We start from the raw sequence: 25,321 nt of genomic DNA on the forward strand, positions 1-25,321 counted from the left end.
ATAATATTTACTTACGCTAAAGAAAACTTAGCATTTCATTTTGATGATTTAATTATATTAAAAATGATGGAATAAACATAATTAATTATCAAATCAATATTCATTCCGTATGGATGATTAAATACGGTACACTAATTTTAATCTTCAGGCGATATGTTGTAAATTTTGTAAAATTATGTTTTTTGATTATTGTTTAACGGTATTATAATTCAATATGAATTATTAACATTGGTAAAAATATTAAAATAAAATTCAAAAGCTTAGAGAAACATTATCAATATAATCATCGTGATGTGCATTGCAAAAGTTTGATTTTAATGATTTAGTAATGTACAATATGAATAAGAATAATCAATAAATTAATATTTTGATATGAAGACATAGTTATTTGAAAGATAATTATAAAAAAATTGACGTAATATATTCGAATGATTGATGATGTAACCGGATAGAAAATAAAAAAATGTATTTAATAACTTAGCAATAGTCTAATGATTGATTTTTTATAAGAAGTAGGTAATGGAAGAGCCAAATAAAATAGGGGCATCCCCCTGTGATGGTGTTTTTAGAATTGTCAATTCCTTGTTTGCCATGTCACCAAAAATCATTTCGAAATATCAACTTACAGGTGCATATATAATGTGGTAAAAATGTAAATATACCTATATATTAAAATAAACAGCATCAAAGTGTTTAAATACATTTTTCTCAAAACTTTAGTTTTAGCACATACATACAACTTTCTTCTACCCGCTCCTCAATTACATGAAATGAAGTAAAGATATATTGAACTCAGCTACCTTTTCAATAAAACTGCAGTTGCAGGTCTTCAAATAATTGTCCATCATATTATAATGACTTAATAATAAACTTATGTACACTTAAGTAATGTGTTCTCTGGATTTTCTTAGTAATAAAACGGCATATTATTATTCAAGTAATAAGAGCCTATTTAATGACGACTTTCTCAGGAGATACAATCATTATGTATGAGACTTAAAAACCCCAATGAACGGAGCAATGGGGATCAGAATCATTTATAGTCGTATGCGCAGATTATGTGTTGGACGAATGGCTCAAACAGTTCCTAATAAAAAGTTTTTTGTGGAGGACCTTCCAATGATTTATCTTCAATATTTTCTCAGTATCAATAAAAGAATCACTTCACTTTACGTAAATTCTTAAAATAAAAGAAAATTATGTCAATAAAATGATACTTATCCCATTACTGCCATCAAACATTGGGGCATTACAATATTTATTATACAGTGTTCATAGTAAGTGAAATACTTATTTCTATACGTAATCTTAGTTTCATACCATATTGCTTTTAATAATTAGTTATTTTGTACTGAAAATGGATGACATTTTTTTAACATAGAAACAGTCAATAGGATTTATGCAAAATGACAGTACAAAGGTGCACAACATAACATTATTATCATAACTTGATTTGTGCAAAAAAAAAGCAATTTTTGTGAAAGAAAAACTATAAACATCCTATTTCTATTATCACTGATATAAACTAATAATTGTACCTAATAAAATATAATATAACCTCTGTACTGAAATCGGTTTATCGAGTGATGGCTTCTTCGAATGAGCAATTAAAATATAAGACACGTTGTGGAAAAAATTCGGCATGTTTCGGTTTTTCATTCATAAAAATTAACAATGCCATTTCCATAAAGTTTTCAAATACACTTGGATGGTATTCAAACATCAAATTTGATTTCTTTTTGGCATTTCTAATTTGAAGGGTACTAAATACCATTTGTAAATGCTGCTTATTCCAATCACTCCATTCATTCATCGTAATAGTTCTAACCGTTTAATAAAATAGAAAATGCATTGGTATCAATGTAGTATTAACGCTAATGACAAGGCATTAAATGCCAAGATGCGAGTCTCCAAAAAGATTTCACATGACTATTTACAAGTGATATTCACTACACCCTGAGGTCACAATGTCATAATTTGAATATCGACACGATCGGCAGAGACCGTCGATCATTCCGCAGCGCCTGCATCATTGGGCGCTTCACTCGAAGATCAGTAAGCCTGCAAAACAACAATAATGTATGAATTAGTCTTATCTTATCGGAAATGATTATCATCTTTTCTTGGGCAACCGAAAAAAAGATATATTATGTACCGGATACCTAATCTATAAAATTTTACTTTTAAACTTTCATAACGATTATTATTTACCGCTTCACTTTGCAAAATATCCAGTTGTTAAATTCTAATGATGCAATTTGTCGTAGATTTTGAAACGATCCATTGGTTACAAAATGCATTGCGATCAGGCGGATATATTTCCAAATAAAATTTTAAAAAAACATAAGCTAACAAAATGTATCAATAATAAAATTGCAAACTCGGCAAAAATGCAATTCAGGTATTTATGAAATTACTCATTTCAATTAATAAATTTATTATATAATATTATTAATTGTTAATTATTTAGATTTTTGCAAATTTCAACTTCTTATTTGGATGACGAATATTATAAATTTGAAAAAATATGTAAGCGGTTAAATTTTACCTTTACAGAATATGCCATTTCATAACCCCCTTTGCTCTGCATTTGACTCTGGACTGCAGTGAGAAGTGCATTCGGCATCTCTGTATCATTAGATCCTGGAACATTAAAGGAAACATTTATATAAATAACATTCAGTATTTACACAATGCACGAGAAAACCTAATATTATAATATATTAGGTACCATATTATGGTTGTATCAAGAGGGTCGGACACTTCCAGTTTGCACAACAGCGCTTCTGAGAGGGTAAAGAATTTTGTGTACCTGGAGTCCTATGTTAACAGTGAGAGAAGCCTAGAAATCGAAATTAAAAGAAGAATTGTATCAAGGCAACAAACGTCGCTTCGGTCTAATGAAGGTTCTACGTTGCAAGGCATTGAACCGACACTTAAAATGCATCTTGAACAAAACACTAATAAGACAAGTTGTCAAGAATGCCTCGGAGATCTGGTGCACGACTAAAAACACGGAAAGAATATTTGGCTCATTTGCGCGGAGCGTGTTGTACGCTGCTTTGTACGGGGACCCGCACATCGTTCAGTCCAGCAAACTGCACCGCCTTAGATGGAGACTTGGTCCACAAGATGGAAGGATAGCGTTGAGTTGGATTGAAAGACCTAGGGCTTAAACTAGAGGGAAGTGACTTTGGACAGACTCGGATGGAGGCAGATGCTGGAGGAGCCCAAGACCCACGTAGGGTTGTAGTTCCAGGAAGAAGATTTATACAATATAAGTACAGATCTGTCAATTAATTCATACATAAGTATCACAAAAACATTTTAGTACTTATAACAGTGTCAGGAGTCAGGAGACTCTACAAAGACTCAGAGCAGCAGTTCACAGACAAAGAATTGAGTCTGAAATACCAGAACAAAAACAGGAAGATAGAACATATATATGTAATTGTATGAGAGAGAGGGAGACATGGAGAAGACGTATGACAATGTTAACAGGTGGTACTGCCACCGGGTAATATTTTCTAGAATCCTAATAATTACGTAGACAAGGTTTTGAGTGAAACAATATGATAAAACTTATTGTCTTTTGTTTTGTTAAAGTTTATTGTGCTGCAATAGATATAAAGGCGTAGTGTCGAGTCATATGGTCATACTTACAGCCTGGTGCGCATAAATGTGTGATAGATTGTGGATTTTAAAAATAAATAGAAAATATTTTGTGCTTCTGTGTGGTAAATATATGCATATTTAGAGTGGCGAATGACTGTAATAAAAATTATTAAATTAAAAATTATATAATACAGTAGAACATCAATATATTCGATTAATGCGGGTAAGGGGATGTCCGTTAAAGACGAAAGTCCGTTATATAAAAACACAAACAAAATATATCCAGACACACCCGTTGTGGAGTGACGTTAATGTTCGATGTCGACGCACTTCCTTTCGGTAACCTTGCTTGGCAATTTACAATGGCTTTTAACAATTTCCACATTTCATCGGATATTTTGTCCGTTATATTGAAGTTCTACTGTACTCGACTTGGAAGAGACTATATCTATTGTTATGTTCATTTTTAACATAACTAACTTTGATACCGCTGGCAACCCCGATTATTATCGATGGTCACGTTGAAAGAGCGTATGTGATTAGACAGATGTCGCCATTGGAATTTCCGGCATGAACGGCAGGTCACGTGGTGTGAGAGAACCAACATGGCTTTTTGATTTTGTCTCCCACCCAGTACAGTCGTGCTCCGGTTGAGTTTACCCAATATTAATCATGGACGTCACTTAACGGAGCACGATGCAGCCGTCGTGTCAGGAGTCTCTGATCGTTCCAATTTGGGTATTTCAAAACTATTTATTTGATTCACCATTCTTCCTTTATGTCTTTTCAAACTTAGCCGCTTGTATCACAAGCTTGTATCAAAGATCACAACTACAAAATTTTATATAACACTTTATCGTGACACTATTGTACCATGTACGTGAAATATTGGAAAATGGATAAACTGGTCGTACTGATAAATAGATTATGCATCACTGGTTTATAAGTAATGAAATGTCTACTAACTACGATAAGAAGCTCTTCCCTTATCTGTAAACTGTAGAGGAACGTAAACACTTTCTTTATTTAATAAAACGTCTTCAAGTCATGATCTTTGCTCTGTAAACAAATCACTCCATATCATAAGTACCTATTTAGGTAACTAGGTGGTTGTTTTTCAATTTATCCTATTAAGTGTACCACGATAATACATTTTATATATAGTAAATACAATTTTAGTATTATTACAGATGAAAATTCTAGGAGAATCTATCACGCTTCTGTATGGTGCAAAAAAAAATACTAATGTTTTCACTTTACGCCAACAATTGATTTATTGTTTTATTAATAAAGGCAATATCCAGATATCGAAAATATCAATGTATAGCTGAATTACAAGATGAATATTTGTAGGTAGGTAGGTACTAACAAACGGCCCTCGGCTCCGGACGAATACAATTGGAAGAATCGTAGGAGAGAAGGAGTGGAATGTTTATGGTGAAAGGAGGGTTGTCAGGATAACACTGAATTTTCAAAAACTGATTTCGCACATGGCGTGTGAGCAGAAGGGTATGAAGTAAAGGAACGTGTCTTATTATTTCAACAGGAAGGTAGGTACTGGAACTCAAAACTCATTTTAATTTAGGAGGAATGAACTACATCGAGTTTTATGTTTAGGGGGCTCGCTCTACATCTACAAGAATGTCATCTGTTTGCCGTCACAAGTAGTTGGTGTTAGTACCTACTCACTTATTTTTCACAAGCTTTTACAAATTTCTAAAGAAATTTTTGGGAATTACTTCCTTAGTCAAAAAATGTATCCTATAATAAATAATATTAAAACTATTGAATGAAGAGGGGTAACAAAGTGTGTCTTTTTCATAGCATAATATTATGTAAGTAGGTACTAACCTATGTGTCCTGTGTGTTGAAAATTTGTAGGTGCTCCAATCATTGTCCTGTCTATCCTCCGCCGTTTGCGTTGAGCTGATGCAGCCGGTTGGTGGTAACAGCAGGTAAACCATTGCAGCCATAATTCACCCCCCGTGCCGGCCATTTTCGTGTTGTTTTTCGGCAGTTTTGAAGTTTACTGCCAAAATTTGGCAGACTCGGCAATCAGTAGCGAATGAAAACACGAAGATAATACTATCGTCGCGATAATACTCCTGTCGTTGTTTTGCGGCGATAATGATAGCTGTTTCAACTCGACGAAATAAATTAATGTAGTTCTATTATCATTCGATTGACCGGGCGATTGGACCGACGTCAAACACTGTCGAGTGACAACAAAAATTGATTTGATTTAACCAGCCCGCAGCGATTTACTGTACGCAGTCCACAGACTTATTTATATTGTGAAGAGATAGCACTTAATTTAAAATTCGTGTCCACTCCGTCTGCCTGTCAACATTAACTGTCAAACATTGCAGTATGTACCTACTATGAAATAATAATATTAAAATTCAACACATTGCTTGAGTAAAAACACTTACACACAGTTATAACCACTTTACATACGCTTGAGTTATCTCAATGTGAGATATTAACTTTGTTTTATTTACACTGTCACGATTCCCGAATTAATTTTTAATTTTATCAAAGCGCTCACTTGAAACTCGCGTTTGTGAATTTATTTTGTGATCACTTCATGTTCATGTTCGTGTCAGCAAGTCCGCTCGGCAGATGGCGAAGTGTAGAATGACTCTCGAAGAATGTGCCTGCAAAATTTTAAAAATATCAGTGGAGGTCAAACCAATGTGTATTATTTTATTTGTATCGCGGCGATAGCATGGGTAGCACAATCTGAAAATTATAATAAAATTTGTTATAAGTATGTATATATTTTTTTGAAGTTATCTTCTTTTGGCGCGTTTGGGTGTATTTTTGGCGTGTCACACGAAAAAAAAACACACTTGATTGGATTCGGACCACCGATTGTTCGGTTATCAGCCGAACGCACTACCTTTACGCCACAGTATGATACTGCAATCATGACGATTATACAGTGTAATATTATAGTTTAGAATTGTTCCGTTAGATTCCAGCGAATTTATTATTGTCGGCCATCTGCAATTCCTTACGTAAACAAAGATTAAACGTCAGTTAGTAATATTATAAGTTAAAGTGTATAGAAATAAACCAACAGCGTTCCAATAAGCGGTCCTTTTTATTGAGTGTGTAATTTAACAAGATAATTAAGTTTCTTTTATTTTGTTATACTGTCAATTCATGGTGGAACTGCATTGTATTGTTGTTTTTATTTAATAAAACGCATTTTTTTTTATAGTACTTAAAGTGGAATAAGTACTATAAAAAAAATTGCGTTTTATTAAATAAAAACAACAATAAGATAATAATTAAGAGCTAGTCAAAGAATCTAGTTTATCACAAGTTTCGTTTTGTTTTGTTATGCCAAAGAAGTGTAACTTCTAACGCGCGTACATAAGTACACACAACGATTTTTTATTTATATCAACCATAATAATATAACCACACGTCAAAATGTTGTCACAACTATTCGAATTGATAGGAATTTTCTGAAATAGTATAAAGTTTTTATAGTATTTCATTACTTTACATCCTAGTACAAAATATATGAAAACTTCGCAAATTAAATTTTTAAATCTAATTTTCATCAAGTAACCTCGTAGGCTCGCATTAAATCTTATTAATATTCTAAATAAGTAGGTACATACCTACCTACTGAGGTAATTTATATTATTAGAAAAAATACAGCGCTCGAAATGGAAAAGCTTACGAGCCGGAGCGCTCGACAATTTTCTGAAGATATTTACATAGTTATCCAATTTTATGTGTATTTTATAAAAATAAGTGCTAGATTTTCTATTAAGTAGGTATATGGCATATCTAGTTCAGATGGTCAAAATAATTTTTCCGCGAAACAGACCGTTAATTTGACCGATTTCACAAACCGGAACGGCGCTCCTGTCATTTCGAGCCCTGGAAAATATCTTGTAAAGTGTATTACGTCATAACCTAAATACCAATAACAATAACCCACACTAATTTGTAATAATCTACAATATTTTCTGCACGACTCTCAGGTTAATTAATATAAGTACATATCGCATTTAATTTACGTAACCTACGTAAACATCGTGTTATAACAATAATTAAATCATCTCATAAACCTTTCTACCAAAAACATCACAATAGTTACCAATAATATACCAGGGTGGGACAGGTAACGAGTAGGTACCTATTAATAATTATGCAAACCGAACCAACGAAATAGTGGAACATATTTTTACGATAGGGAAATGTTTATAAATATTTTTAGGGAGAATCAGTGCTCGAAATGGAAAATTTCACGAACAGGAACGCTCGACAATTTTCAAAAAATGTGTGATATTAGATATAATAATATCTGTAACATAAAAATAACTTTTAGTTTTACATGATGTACTTTTTTCATCATCATCTTCGCCCAATACGCTATCGGCTATAACAATTAGTGGTAACACACAAATATAGAGTCATTTTAGTTTACGAAATCGTTTTCTTAACAATACATTAATAATTATACAAATATAAATAACTAAACGTATATGAATCTAATTGGGGTGGGAAACATTATTAAAATACATGAAATAATAGACAAACTAATCACAATTTCCGATTGGTTTCGTTAGCAGTTTGAATAAAAATATGCAACTAAGAGTGGATAGAAATATGAGTGAAGATACTTCGGATTAAACAAAATACATGCGGCTTTTTTCAAAGCTCTGATTTTTCGTAAATTCGAAATATTTTGATTAAGGTAAACTATTTTTTAATCAAATTAAAATCCATCGTATACGAAAAAGCAAGGGCATGGTTTTTAATAAATTAATTAAAAAAATATGTAATATGCAAGATTTACAAATGTAGCATTCTTTATTAAATATGAATCATTTTAAACAACCTCAGAAGTGCAGGTACATATTATTAGAAAAAAAATATTTACATTATGTGGGCATGTAGGATAATTTATTCTAATAGGTTTCCAATGTTACAGAATTTGTTATATACAGGGAAATTTTATAATTAATAATAAATAATATATTTATCCCATTGGATTCTGATTGATTTATTTAAATATTTAACCATCAAAGACACAGTTCATTCAACCCGAAAAATATCCATATAAAATTAAAACAATAAAAATATATGAGGTAATGATTTTTTTTTTGTCACTCATTGTAAAATATTATAATAGATTACGATAAATAATTATTATCTGGCGATTCCGTAACGTTGAGTGGGTAGGTAAAACAGCGAATACGTAGATTCTGGTCACAGGGAAAAGCATGACTGTATTTACTATTTAATATGAAATATTTTACCCCCTAAGAAATTATTAAACAACAATTTAAGCTATTAAGTACCTACAAATAGTTTTTAAACGATGTCAGAGCACAAGTTTTTCGGAAATTTAAAAATTTAGCAAAGCAGCTGCAATAGTTAGGTTTTTTCATGTATGCAATAATAATTATTTAGAACCCAACCCATCAACCTTGGTCGATCCCGTGCTGGATGAAGGCCTCCCTTATTTTATTCCATCTCTCTCGGTACCTACTTAGTTTTTCACTGCAAAGTATTTCCGCTGAACTTTATCAATTCATCAATAATGTAAGAAATATAAAAAATAAATTAGTGTAGAGCAGCAAAGCATGGGGGTTACCGGTTAGGTCATGGGAAACCAAAAAAACACAACTTAAAATGATTAAATTTGGAAAAATAAGGAGTCTAATTTTGTCGCATCCTCTGATGAAAACGCTTATCATTGGCTGCATACAACTTAATATTGATAAACGACCAATGAACGACCCCGATTGCATTATGAAATACAAAAACTATGAATGCGTCAAACCCATGTAAATTTCGTTAACATAATAATATGATAAATGGACAATTCGGTCAATTATGGTTGCCTCGATACAAAATTTAAAGTTTCATTACAAAAAACAATTGCCTACTACTGCCGTATTGATCATAAACGTGCTCAAGAATTTCAACCCTCGGTAGGACAGATATAGTATACCTATCTCGGTAGATACTTAGGTAGGGCACGTAGTTTTATTCACACTATTTTTACTATGTTCTTTTTGTGCAATATTTAACAAATTAATTATGTCATTTATACAGTAAAGATAATATATGTATTTAATGTGTTGCATTTAAAAATTTAAAAGTTCCAGTGTGCATTATAACTATTACGTTATTAACTCACTATATTTAGGCATGTACCTTAACCTTAACTGTATTAAAATAATACGTATGAAATTGAAAAAAAATAGTTTCTCGTTTTATAAATTAATACTACAGTAAATCTACATTACAATGTAAAATAGCTTCCACCTTTCCTTACAATCATAAAAACCTTTTTTTTTCAAAATAATTATTGTCCCATACGTGCGTGCGACAATGCAATAAATCTTACCCAGTGCATTTCTTTGTATACAATTTTATTGTTTTATCACCATTGACGCAAAAGGGTCTGTCTATTAGTGCATTCAATGCCATATTCGTTGAAAACAGTATTGTCTTGAAAAATATTAGTTCTCAAATACGTTGTCTTACATTTACTCTATCACTATTTCAAAAAAACTTAAGTACATTATGTACGGGTCATAGAAAATTCAGTGGTTCTAAACCAGTAAAATTATTTTTTAATAAAAAAAAATATTTATGTTTTTGTACCTTTGTACCTATCAATTCATTTTCGTAAATTTTAAATCTAACCTGGAACGTAATATTAAGTATGACGCTTGAGGATTTTACTAGACGACTCGCTGTCCGTCGGATATTTTACGAACCGGTACGCCATTTTCGAGGTTTTAACGAACAGGATCGCCATCCTTGGAAATCCCACGAACAGGAACGGCGCTCCGGGGCGTTCCGCTCCATTCCGAGCGCTGGGGAGAATATTATATACCTACCTAACAATTTTCACTTATCCAATGAATGGAATAACAATAGTTATAAGTGCAGAGTTAGCAAATCAAGATACATATTATTATGATTATAAAAAAATATTGAGTGTTAAAATGTTGTCGGATGTTAGAAGAAAAAAATCGTTTTATAAAGCCAGTGATGATATTGTTAATTTTGTTAATCAATACCTATGTAAAATATCAAAACATACACCATGTCTTAATCGCTAATATTCAGTTTCCGATACATATTATAATGTACTTACACAAAATTCTTTATTCTTTTAACAAATTAACAAGTTCGTCGAATCAATGAATTACCGCTTTCGAGTGAAAAGCATAAGCAAGCCTTCGATTCATGAAATTGAAAACATCCAATAATAATAAATTAATACTCTCGTAATAATATTATCCCAGCCGTTATTGATTTCTTAAAACCGTTCCCCGAAAATACTAAAGGGTGTTGCCTAGGTGATATGAAGTGATCGTCATACACGTGCCTTTTTACCACTTCATTAACTACCTTTGTCACCTGTGTGGATTTCCTTTGACATTATAAAAACCTTTGAATATTAGTCGTCATTCGTTAACTACGTGTTTAGCCTAACCTAACACAATAATAATCAGCTAATATGTATCATAAAACTCAATATACTTCTTACCTGTATATGTTACGTATTAAAAAGTGCTAAACTAAGTAGGTACCTATGCTAATATGATAAGCTCGAAGATGCAGAAAAACAAAACCCGGGCGGTAATTCACAACGTGGAAGTGCAACACATGACCCGCGGACCACAAGCGGCCCCGGAATGATTTTCTGGGGCCCAGAAAAGAGTTTTGTTTTAATTATAATAATATGTCGAAGAACGAATAAGATTGTATGGTTTTTTTAAATAATTGGTTTCAATAATTTTGCGAATAAACTTTTATGTGAAAAACATGTTTTTAAAACATAAAAAAATATTTTAATATTTCTGTGTTACTACAGTATTTTATTAGGACAGTGTTTAGAACATTGCTTCAGTTCTAATTAATTTAAGTAGGTACCTACTCAATTGGAATAGAATGGAAACATAAATTCCGGAATTTCCAACACTAGTCACGTCTGCTAGTCAGAATTTTTTGATAAATAAGAATCTATTCTTCTGAAACTATCGGAAAACGCATAGTATGCGCACCGTATGCCTAATTGTATGACCATTGACACTTAATCCAGTTTTGTACTGCAATAAATCACAACCATATAATATTATGTAAATGTCAACAGATTCGGAATTATTCCAAATTCAATAAGAAATGTCAATAAGGATTTTCCATAGACATCACACGAAAATGTATTATTGCTACGATACTTGGTTAGTTTAAAAATATATTAGTTATATCTAAATATCGTTATTACCTGTGAGCACATATTTATATAACAATATATAAATAATAAAAACTGCGTCAATAAATCATACATTAAAAAAAATGAGATAAAAATTACACGGGTAACTGGGACATCAAAGAAATTAAATGTGATAAAATGTGTATGCACACATTCTGTCTGCCATTTCATAATGCATGAAATAAAGTGACCGGGAGATAAACAGACATGTTGAGATCACAGAAATTATTAAGCATGGTGAATCGTGATGGTTAAAATGAGTGAGGAATTCTATGAAAATAGATTGGCCTCCCAGACCCGAAGCGTCGCTCGTTGTCTCTCATTCGAAACAGATGAGATGCATTGACCGAATGCTTACTTCCATTTCAGTTTCTTACTAATTTATCTCTTTTACAAATTCACGTTCGCTTTTCTAACGACATGTTATCCTATGCATTTCCTGCCCGAGACAGTTAACATTTCACTTTCTTCAGATATTATACTTTTTAATCTTTTTATGGTCGTCATGGAATAAATATGGATTTAAATGGGGGAACTGTCATAACTTGTGCTCAATTAATTAAATTAAGACAATAATAATGTAGGAAGAAATGTAAAGAAAACAATCGTTTGCATTTCAAATAACATAATATTATTATTTTATCATTAAAATTCTTTATTTATTTTTATCTATAATATGTCTAATGATAAAAAATTAACATGTTGGATTATAAATTATGTTTACGCATTCTTTTTCACAAGAATTTTATGGGTTTATGTCCATTCCATCTTCTTTTTAATACAAATATTGCTGATTATATTAGAAAACAGTTTTGTTTAACAAATTTGATTCAAAGCTTCACATAGAACAATAAAATTTATTGTGATAAATTTGCTAACTTAAATATTTATTATATGATGATATTTTATATCATGATATTTTAATAATAAAAATACGTATACATAGTAAATTGGAACAAACTAAAATAAAGAACCTCACCATATCGCTATACTTTGTCACCGGTAGCATCATCAGTAATCGTATCACAATGGACGACAATGAAATTAGTCACGCGTTGTTACTGCTCGTATACTGTTTTGTTACTCATTGTCACGAAGAGACTGAGGAAATTTGGACCCATTACATAAACCTACATGATATTATAATAATAATGTTGTAATAATAATGTGTAATCTAGGGAGCGTATCACCGTCAAAGTTTGGCCTGTTATAAATATGTCCAGGTCTTCCCACACCCTAGCTGCTTGATCGATAATGAAATCAGACTATACACGACACGCTATATACATAATATGTCGCTATATAAAATCCAGTTATATCAAGACATCCGCCCTTACGACTGAAATAATATTTTTGAAGTTATACTGTTTTTGGCGTGTTTGGGAAATCAGGGAAATCGTCTATTTTTAGCGTGTGACATGTAACACATAATTTATTTTTTCACACGATAAAAACGCACTCGATTGGATTCGAATCACCGATTGTTCGGTTATCAGCCGAACGCACTACCTTTACACCACAGTATGAAATCGTGACGATTATTTTTTTTTCTTCATTTGGAAGGAATTGAGCTCTTCTCTGAATGGAAGGCTATTCTGCTTTACAATGGTTTACAAAAGTATACATACACTTTTTTAACTACAGACATAAACAGTTACAGACGATTATACAGTATAATATTAAAGTTTAGAATTGTTCTGTTGCCTAGGCAGCGAGTTTATTATTGTCGGCCATTTGCAATTCCTTGCGTAAACAAACTATTAAACGTTACAGTGACAGTTGGTACTTTAAAAATAAAAACAACGAGAAACCATTATATAATTTAGTAATATAAGTTATAGTGTATAGAAATAAACCAACGGCGTTCCAATAAGCGGTCATTTTTCTTGAGTGTGTAATTTAACAAGATAATTAAGAGCTAGTCAGAGAATCTAGTTTATCACAAGTTCTGTTTTTGTTTTGTTACGCCAAAGAAGTATAACTTCTAACGTGCGTACATAAGTACACACACCATTTTTTTAATTGTATCTACTGATTCATTTAAACATCTGAGATATGGCAGAGAATGAAGAAAATGCATACTTGTAGAATGTATTGTAGACGAACGAAATCCAAGAATACCAACGATGTATCTATTATTCTTCTCATGGAGCGTGCCTTCATCATGAGTTGGAAACCAAACATAAAATTATTTTCAGATAATTTGAATGGAAAATAGCCAAGACTTTCAGTGAGGTCATTTAAGGATGTATTTTCTCTTTTAATCGGTTCATGAGTCAATTTTATGCAAGTAAAAATCTCGTGATACAGGAACCCATTCCTTCAAAGTCCTTTCATTTCAGATGTTTTTTAAATATTTTTTCAGCTTAGAAAGTAATCTACTTATGTAATATGTGTCTCTAAAACATATTAATTTACTATTTATTATACTAATCCGCGATCTACTCGGATACCTCTAGTGATTTTGCAAGAATTACCTTCTTCGGTTGCCGACTAGATAGCAAAGTAACATATTATATGTACTTATTTTGAATAAAAAAAAAGAAAAATAATGTATTATAACAAGCTGGCTATAAGTCCTGCTGGCTCACGGCTGGTGCTCTTTGCAGACACAAAACGAACAAGTATACATGAGACAACACACAGCAGAGATGCAGTGATGTACCTACACACAATCGAGTGAGAGAAAAGAGTGTTAAATTATTGAGAGTAAAGAGATTCTAACTTGCGTTTATTTAAACCAAACTTAGTCTAAAAAACTATGGTATTTCATTAAAAAAGTTTGCTGAAAAATTCGGTCGTATGACAAACTAGTCGCTGACGTACGGAAAATAGGTTTTCTATTTAGATTTCGGATATTTTTTTATCGAATATCTCTCACTTTATTTCAGTTTTAGGCCATTCGATATAAAATACATGTTGAAATAGTAATTAAACAATAAAATAAACTATCAAGATGGCCGGTTGGTACAACGCGAGTCGATGACCAGTAAATGAGCATAACCACACTCAGTCCTTATAGATAGCTGATTATTAACTGTCTGAGTATGGAGAGAGATGAAGCGGGGTGCCACCGCGAGGTACGGTACGCACTGAGGTAAGAAGGGATCAATTGACAACGTCTGGTGGTTATCCCACCGATTGGCCGTTTATGGGCAATTGCGTCGCATTGCATCGGCCGGTCGTAGTCATGTACCGTAGTTCTTAACAGAGGTAATTGAAACGCAGCGTTGTGATTTATTATGATAGGCAGATACATAGGTATACCTACAAAATGCTATGTACATTGCTTAACTGCAAAAATGGATTTTTCAGGAACAGTGCGTATATTTTTAAGACTTTCCTTAAACCAGACAATGTCTCGTATTTCCGGTATTTTCTAAAACCAATATATACATTATTAGGTAGGTAAGTAACCGAGACAATTCACGCACGGATATTGTCTTCAATCCGCACGCCAGTTTGTAGAGACACGATAAAAATATTTCCGATCATAGCAAGAAAATCGTCGCAAAATATCGCAACATCCGCTGTGTTTGAAGTTCATACGTTGTACACATTACGGTTTGCTATATCGGTATTTCAAAACCGGTATCCTAGTATTTTTCGATACCTAAATACCGGTTTTAAAAATCAGACGATACCGATATATTCGGTATTGAAAATGAAAATAAAATGTATTGATTAGTATACCTAAAATGTTTAATAGGACTTTACATTTTTTTGTCAGATTGCAGTGATTACACGATGTCTGGTTTACTTCCGTTGCCCTTCGACGTGCTTGGTGAAATTTTCGGGTGTCTTGAAATATCGGTAGGTATTGGTATCGCAATCCCTATTCCGTATATTCAGTAGGTACCCATCGACAATCTAGTTACCTCTAGAAACATACTTATGACTTTTCACAGTTTAAATTATATATTTATTACAAAATCTATGAAAATGAAAAACTAAACAAAAATCAAACAAAATTATAACATCACCCTAAATCTATAAGTATTATTGTGCCTAGTTATAATTACATACATGGGAAATTTCCCTCTTTATTGTGTCACGCTTCGTTTCACTTGCGTAAATATATCCTTGAAAGGGTGATGTTAAGATTAATTAAATGACTACTTAATGTAACATTTAGAAAGAATGGGACATGCGAATCAATTCTTCGATACCGAGACAAAAAACACAATACAGATTTAATTCATTCATTATTTATACAGGTTTGTATGTCAGCCATTGCCAATAAACGCCATGTGAAATATAAAGTCTCCGAATTGCCGGAAACTGCGGTTCGGAGTAATGTATAAATATTAAATTAATCTTGGCATTCTATTATTCAATGTTAATTTATACAAAAACTGATTCGGCGGTTAGATGTAATAGCAGATTACTTTCATGTTGATTTTTGTTAACATGTAACTCATTTACATGAATAGAAATTCAAAGCTTCACACTTCATAAAGCAATAGGTATATAGTTTCTATTTTAACACACTCGTCTTATTGCTCCCAGGGCATTTGGAGAGCTAATTTACCTACAAATAGGTAAGAAAATACTAATATTTTATAATATAGTTTTTCTTGAACTCTTATATGAATTATGTAGGTACAGACTGTACACAGAAAATGAAATGGGGGGTCCATTTCGAAAAAATATTTCTAACAATTTATTTTTTGTTTTTTAAGACGGCACTGACTGCCATTTTTACCTTAAGATTCTCGTCACTTTAACAGCGGATCCGACACCTTTCACGGTACATTCCCAATAACCATACACTCTGCTTTTAAAGTCTAGCGATAAACACCTAGCCTGTAGCTATAACTATGAGACATGAGTACTCACATCACATGTGAGTTATTGCAACTGATCGTCAGTGCCCGTTTGTGTCGTCCACACTGTCATGTCTTTTACACATGCCGCATCAGAATATCAAATCAAACATTCGATGCCTATGGTTGTACAGATTCATGAGTACCACGGATCTTCTACTGACACAGGCCTTGTGTATCGTAGAATTCCAAGAAGCGAGGTGTCGACCCGATGAAAGGACTGTTCGAGAGGCAAATCATCCGGCTCACGATCCTCAGGCATGATATCCTTACGACGAAGAAGAAATATTTCATTCACCTAAATAATTTGTATTTTTTCGTTCTAAGGGGGAGTCAGATCTCGAATCAGGATACAGATTATTTATAGACCTAATTGGTTGAGCAAGTGGCCAACATCCATTTCTCGTAAAATATAAAATGTGGAGGCCCATATGCTCCGGTTAGTATCGAATATGGCAATATACTTTTACTTTTTTTTTTAAATATAATATAGACATGGTGAGAAACATGCTATGGATTGGTAGGTAATCCTTTGCATCACCATATTAAAATGCCTTTGTATACGAATGTGGCGGGGTCAGAGGTTACTTTATAATATTATATAAAGAAGTCGCGACTTGGAAAAGGTTGGAAACCAATGTTACATAACATTGAGTACTTAGTAACCAACGCAATAGCCTAAATATAATTAAATAAAATTCCGTAAGAGATTTAGGTGTTACAATCATAATATGGGTATTATGACAAAAAAGGCAACACGCTGAGGCAATTAGTCACCTGAAATAATTGCTCAAATAACAGCGCGATGTGAAGAAACCAGAATTGAAGAAATAATGATTGTTTTGGCAAATTACTTCAGTTCTCACGAAATGAATATCTTGTTCTGTCACCTTGAAAGTTGAATTAACTCCATAATATTATTTGTGGTGTGATAAAAAAATAATCTGCCCGAACTAACGACATAGGTAGTAACTTTTCTGGACAAGAGTAAAAAATAATAATAATGTATTAGATAACAATATTTTGTCAGTTGGCATCACTGAAAAACAGGTCAATATGGTCGGTGTAGGTAGGTATGTTATTCTATTTCCGGCAAAATATAATATTATTATTTTGACAATACTGTCAGTATATTGTAAGAGAGGTGTTTATAAAATAGCTATTATAATCTGATACAATTATAGGATTACAATCTCCATAAACGAAAGCAAAATAAAACGCGATCCACTAGCTCTGCACAGTTGTACTGCATTTTAAAACATTGATAATATCAACTTTATCTTAGGCGGCGATGGTTTAAAAACTGTTGAGTCATGTGTTTATCTCCGGTAACGTAATAACGTACTAATAATATAAGCGATTTTAATAAATCGCCGAAGCAATCAAGCCATAATTGGCCGACCTATTCCAAAAGTTTTTGAAGTACAAGGCCAGCCTTATTAATTAAATAGAAAACATAATATCTTTATAAAACTCTCCAGCGTTCAGTAGTTTCATAATTCATAATTTCATAATAATAATAATATAATATGAAATATCATAATGAGAAAATCTTGGGTCAGTAGAAGAATTCTTGAGGAAAATATAGAAAATGGCATTTCAGGGTCGAAATATTATGAACAGCTATAGGGACGAAACAATCACGTGGCATATTATGAAAAAGCAAACACTGCCAAAATAATTTGAAAACGACGGCGCTCGATCTTTTGGCATGGAGAAAGGGAGGATTCGATGACCCGTCAAGAATTATTATGGTGATGATAATAAATAATATAAAAACGATCGACTGACTTCTGGAATGAATGTTTAACGAATGCCAAATTATAAATGAAAACAAATTTCCCACATGCATTAATTACGCCATGACCTAGCACAACATATTTTACAAAAATGAATGAATTTATTGTATGGTACTTAATAATTGTGACAGGAAGAGCTAACTTAATATTTTCCGTTATCATGAATACCACGGTCAAACATTTAGGCTTGAAATAGTTATTTGATAACAACACTTCTAACATTGTATTATTATGCATTATAATAATTATCGTTAAAACATATTGCAATAATTATTATCAAACAATTATAATATAGTGAGCACATAATCCATCTACAAAGTATATATTTATGTAACTTGTCAAGATAAATTTGATTGTACTAATATTTTCAAGGGCAATTAATAAAATGGGTATGTATAACACTTATGGAAGATACTTTCAAATATCAAAGACAAAAATAAACCTTTAGATAATAGCAGCATTTATAAACGCGCATGCATTGACTATGACCGGATCTAAATCGGAAAAAACTAACGAACCTTCGATATTACGTTTAGGTAATAAGTCTAAAGAATATCATTTTTTTCAGAATTTGCAAACCAACCAATTTAAAAATGATTAATACTTTGTTAAAGACAGTTATTTCAAAATCCTTTACCATACGAATAAAGTAGGTTTAACATCGCATAGTTTCTCAATTTATTAACATTAAATCTCTAATTGCTCTCCCGTCCCTCACGACTTTCCCATTAAAAATTCACATCCCTTTGGAATATTACCAACTATCCTTTTAGCATATAACAGAGCTCCTGTTATCCTGTATCCCCAACCACACAATATTGACAATAATTATAACTTTACATCATTTCAATACTCAACTTGATAAAGATCACCATGAGAGCGAACTACGAGTCGTGAAATAGTCTATATACCAAGTTGTAGTGAATACCAACTCATAAACTCATTTTATCCACTATTTTTAATTAGTACCACATATTATTATAATTAAAAGATTGATAATAATATAGGTATCCATATTTAATTGACCTAATTATTTTGAATTCCTTTATAATTTAGATTATAATATCAAGAGAAGATATTAGATAGAGACTAGTCCGATTTTTTAAAGAAAGGTAATATATTTTCATATCTAGATGGCTAGATATAGTCTAAATACAATATCTGGTTATAAACTTTCTATAAATATAGATAGGTACATATCGAGGGCTTAATGTCAAACAACACTATCTACAATAGTGCAACTTTACAGGAGAGCCAAAAATCTTTACTATAGATTCTTGTAACTCAACAAGGGAAATGCTTATTTAAAACCTAATGTTTATATTTTATAATTTATTGTGTATCGTACATTTATCTTGCTTATGATGATGTTAAAATTTATAGGAATAGTTTTAAAAAAATATTAAAACAAGGGTAACGATTTAAGAAGAAATTAGAAAAGATTGACATAACGTTGTTTGACTATCATGTAGCCGGAAATGTAAAATAACGTTATCTCAAAAAAAAAAAAAAACACTTTTTGTAGAAGACGTTGTTTGACTTTAAGCACTCGATATTAAGTAATCATTGTTCTATTGTAATTTAATTAGTACAAAACTACAATAATATGTGTGTGTACAACAAATCCATTTTACGAAACATCTAAGTACTCGTACTTAATTTAGTAATAGTTAATGATATTTCGAATACGAAAGAGCTTAATCAAAGTTTAGTTTGAGAGGATTGTGAAATTTAAAATTCCTTAGTATAATAGGCGAGGGTGATGCTAGAGCTAGATGTATTAAAACATTTTACGGCGCCCTGGAACGAAACTGCAGTATGTGAAAAATCATAGTTCTGAGATACTATGTAATTGAATCCAAAGATTTTAGCGTTACTAAACCAAGCCATAAAACCATTTGATAAATTAGAGAAATTTTGGTAAAATAAAAACAAAGAGCCCAGAAACCACACGTGTGAATTTACAAAATTTAAAAGTAATGAATTTTAATGGACATCAAGTACCCCTCGGTGGACACTATCAATATTAACAGTGATACGTTTTAAGCGCAGGATGAACTGTAGTAAGTATTTCAATATTATAGCCTACTTAATTGCATAAATACATATTATAATTTCATTATCAAGAATACCGTATTTTTATCAATAACTTCAAAATAAAATTGGATTTCAATAAGAAAGTTTTAGCGTTGGACAAAGTATTGAATAGTTAACTCAAAACTGTATATTTTGAGAATTGATATGTGCTTTACGAGACATGAATTGAACAAAATCAATAGAACGATGCGGATTATATTTCCAATTTCATTTTGCGTCATATGACGAATTCTCCAAAGCGTGCAGTAAACAAAGCCAGCAAGCACTTTTGGGAAAGCAGGCGACTGAAATCTGAAATATTCGAGATGGAAAATAAAAGCTTGCAACTCGTTAGGAAATTTATTTTGGCGCGGCGGCCAATATTTTTTTTATGCGGCAAAAGTGCAGAGCGGAGAGTTTTATGAGTCAGGCGTCGCGACGCTCAGCGGTACGAGGCGCCGTCCTGTCTAAATGACAAAGTTTCTGCGTCTGTCTTTCAAGCGCTTTCATTTTCATCGGAAAACTAATTTTTATAGGTCACAACTGATATTATAGAAGATATATCGTGACTCAAGCAGCTGTTGGTGTCTGCCGAATTTCAGGTAGGTACATATGTGGTTTTGGAGAAGTTTCACACACAGCATAAAAATCAAATCATACACCTAGGTAGTGTAAAACAGTAGTCACTCCATCGTATTTTTACTGAGTTTATATACTCTCACTTTTCGCTCATTAAACGGTTAATCCTAGGTGTTTGTGACACTACTGTCTTACTGATACACTTAAAAGGTGAATACGTAGAGTTGCAGAAGATGTGTAGGTTTACGATAATGTACCTGAGAGAAATTATCGAATTTTTAGAATGGTATAGCAAGAAACTTAATCATAATCATAAACTTATGCAATTTTGCTATGCATATTATAATATTATAGTATTGTACTGTAATTTTGATCTTGCTTTAAATGTTGGAAAGTTAAATATCTATTATAATTTTAGGCTGAAATACTATAATTTTTAAGCATCTATTCATCAAAATAGCGGCTCGTTAAAGAATTTTAAGAATAAAACTATATTTTACACCTATCTGAGATTGTTTAGTTATCATATCATTTTCGCTCCAGAGCGAATCATATATACCTTATACCTTATCAACAAATTCAAAGATTGGCGCTCTATAAACATGTCAAGAAATCGTCAATGCAATCTAGCCTATATTCAAAAAATATGGCAACACTGGCGTAGTCACAATACGCGATTCGCAGTTATTCTACAAGTATTGTTTGCTAGTGTTGCAAAAGGTACTGTAGCAAACTTAACTTTACCAATACACCTGCAAATAGTCCATGGTGCCAGTAAGTATTCATACAATCGAATCTTAAAATCTAATATTACATCCAAGCATAATATGTTATGTATCGATAACTTCACTTTCTATGATATCTCCCCAATGATAATAAATTGCCATTTTGTTTAGTTCATCGACACACTAAGTAACTAATTAAGTAGGTACCTATTGTTAAGAATATTCAATTGGTGTGATTTTGACTATTGCAATGTATCTACTCAATATTATATTATTGATCAACCTCAACTTATCCAACCTATATAGCTGTGTTACTTACATACACAATATTGTAAACCCTCGTAGGTACATGAACTAAGCGTCACTAACATTGCTTACTAACTATTTCATATTACTGTAAGTAAATAGTGTAAATGATTCTAATACCATTCAACTCAGACCATTCAACTTGTTTTAAACTTAATTCAGCTTTACTCTCCTCGTTGTTTCATTGCAGATCGAATTCTCCTGAGTTCTTTCCCTTTTATTTACACCATGTAACTATATTAATTTACGAATAAACAATGAAGATTATCATCCACGGAGTCTTATTACATACACCGTCCACTGGACCACGTGGAGGATTAGGGCCCGTTGGTAAGGATTTTCGTTGCCGAACACATATCACATTATTTAATATTGTACGGTTAAGGCTATACCTCAGTTGAGGCATGGTCTAAAAAGATCGTGGCTAGGCGATGCGCGGATTGCGGGTCGCGGGTACAATGACTCATGCCGAACGAAATATAATTTGTCATATAAATCCAACATGCGTCCATTTAATGTTCTGTTTATTGTTCTATTAGTAACAATAATAATATATTCATTGACATGTTTTGTTTTTCAAGTAAATGGGTGACGTTTTTAGTCATCTTTACACGACTTAAGAATTAATACCCCCGTCGCCATCACGAAACAAAGTGACATATTCCCAGCTCGACGTTCTCTCTCCGAATGCCAGCGAGCCCAAAGTTTCGTCGCGCCTATAGTTGAAAATTATTTGCCGTTTCACTGATGTATCGTCTTAACAATAATTTGAAACTGTGTACTTAATTCACGTTGTACTTCGCTTTAATTATTTGTTTAACATCACTAGTAATGCATAAATACATTTATAATTTCTGTACAATCACAAATAACACAATACTTGTGTAATACAATACAAGGACTCACAGAAGTAAATTAGTAAATACATAATACAGTACAGTGTATGTACTAACCCCCTTTAAAACAACATTGGATAAAACGTGATGTGAACCTTGATCTAGATTTAAATAAAAAGGTTTGAATCCAGTACGTCTACTATTATATTATTATTTATAATGAATCGGGCGAAGGAGAAAGTTGCCGAAAAACGACAATCGAAATCGTATGAGTCATTGCTTATCTGCTCGATTGCAGCTTTGAGATAAGTCGATCTAGATTTATTTGTTTATTTACAACATATTAATAAATCGTAATCTGTTTTTGTGCAATTACAATTTTTAAAATAATACAATCACAATTTATTTACATTGCTACTTTACAGATTTAGTGAAGTTGAATTTTTAAATGCGTCATCCTTCTTGCACGTTTTTGAGGAATTATTGTTCGTATGTCTATCAATAAAGAGGAAATAATAACGCCTTGAAGAAATCCTTGGTGGCTACAAAAAATCCGTAACTCGACGTGTCTCTATCTACACAAGGTTTAGTTAGAGTTAGAGTTTGACAATATAACAAAATATTGAATACTTTGTCAGGTTTTTGATCTCAAGATTCATTCTGAAATCATGCATTTGACCTCAACTCGATCAACGTTTAAATTTTATTAAAATTTGCTAAAAAAATAATAAAATATATTATATATTTTCGAGTTGGCAATAATAATCCGTCAGTGCTTTAACTGAGCGATGTTTTTGTTAAGTTATTTATTTTTTGTCCTTCTGCAAATATTATTTACTAACCTAACCTAACACACACTTTAACGCAACAATTGCATAAGTATACAATGCATAATTTTAAGCAACCTGAGACACATATATTTTTTTTAATTTACAACGAGTGGGACTTAGAGCCGTTTCACACGGGATACCTGTGTCCAGCCACCTGTGTGCCAAGATGCCGCATTTAGACCCGTTTCAGACGGGACACCGGTGTCGCGCTTGATATAATATAGGAGGCCTTTATATTCGAATAAAGGGGCCTTTGTATTATGTTTATGAACGTCCCAGAGCTAATGAGTCAACTTATAATTTCGCGTTATAAATTAGAACATAAAACTGGCTGCGGTAGTAAAAACAAGTGTATCGGTGGCTTGAGAATGTAGCGGCCGACGGAAAAGTGTACCGGACACGCATTGGCTTAACATAACGCTCACGCATGGCCTTACACATAATTGAATGGGCGCGTTCAACGGAGACACACGAGTGTCGCAAACATTTATATTTAAATGCGGCGTCTCGACACGACACACCGGTGGCTGAACACAGGTGTCCCGTGTGAAACGTGTCTTAAACCCACAACATATTCCAGACGCAGTTCTTTATTCAATTACACACGCTGATTTTTTTGCGGTATTACAAAATTTCATTAATATTGGCAATCATATTTTAGTAATTTCAAATTAAAGTATTAACATATCTCCAAACTTTAGATTTAATGTAGGCATTTTCTTTAAACATACTAATATGTCTATTTCTGGGGTTGTTTAAAATTGAGTGTATTTAATAAAGAATGCTACATTCTTATATATTTTGTCTTGTTTATTTGAATAAAGAAATACCTAAATAGATAAATTACATTTTTTTATCGAAATATTAAAGTATACTTTTACAATATGCAGAAATACAAAACTGTTATTTTCTTGTTATTGTTTGATAACTACCTAATATGCTACCTAAGGACTCAAATTTGAGATAGAAGAAAAGGTACTAATTTATGAAAATATAATATGATAGAGTCGTCACAAAGGAATAAAAGAGGAATAGGTATATTCTCCAATTTTTATTTGAGTAATTATATAGTATTTTTATGCTCAATAGTTTCATTATTGATTATAGTTTTTTGTATTTGAGATGGAAGGCCTATTATTGAACACACACCTTTGATTTGATCATCGATCGATGAATATCACGTTTTCTTTTATTAGTAAATTAGTGAGATATTATTATTATTTATTGCTTGCAAAAAAATATTGTTTCGTCTAATGAAATCACCATTAATTAGCTCGTGAATTTCAAAAGACAAGCCTTAAAAAATGACGATGAGGCAATGTCAAATAATATAATCAAGAAGAAACTAAAACCGGTAGATCGGGGATCTTATGCAAATAATCAATCAACACAAAATATGTGCGTTTCGATGAACTTGAAGTAGGCAGGTTACCTATCGTGTTTATAATCAACGACATTTTGGAAAA

At 32.2% G+C, this 25,321-nt stretch overlaps 2 protein-coding genes across 2 annotated transcripts in view; one reads left to right on the forward strand and one right to left on the reverse strand.

The window, feature by feature from the left end:
* LOC147065468 (uncharacterized) overlaps positions 1 to 25,321 on the forward strand; it is a 496,544-nt gene that overhangs the window by 250,607 nt on the left and 220,616 nt on the right. The window lies entirely within an intron of this gene.
* Spec2 (CDC42 small effector protein Spec2) lies at positions 506 to 6,236 on the reverse strand. The gene is made up of 3 exons (XM_085957257.1): positions 5,467 to 6,236; positions 2,549 to 2,643; positions 506 to 2,061 (listed from the first exon to the last, which is right to left on the reverse strand). The coding sequence occupies exons 1-3, from the start codon at positions 5,609 to 5,611 to the stop codon at positions 2,053 to 2,055; spliced, it is 249 nt and encodes an 82-aa protein (XP_085813383.1). The 5' UTR covers positions 5,612 to 6,236; the 3' UTR covers positions 506 to 2,052.

The sequence above is a fragment of the Rhyacophila brunnea genome, unplaced genomic scaffold (assembly GCF_057557595.1).
Source record: "Rhyacophila brunnea isolate RB1 unplaced genomic scaffold, BYU_Rbru_1.0 scaffold_6, whole genome shotgun sequence".
NCBI lineage: Eukaryota > Metazoa > Arthropoda > Insecta > Trichoptera > Rhyacophilidae > Rhyacophila > Rhyacophila brunnea.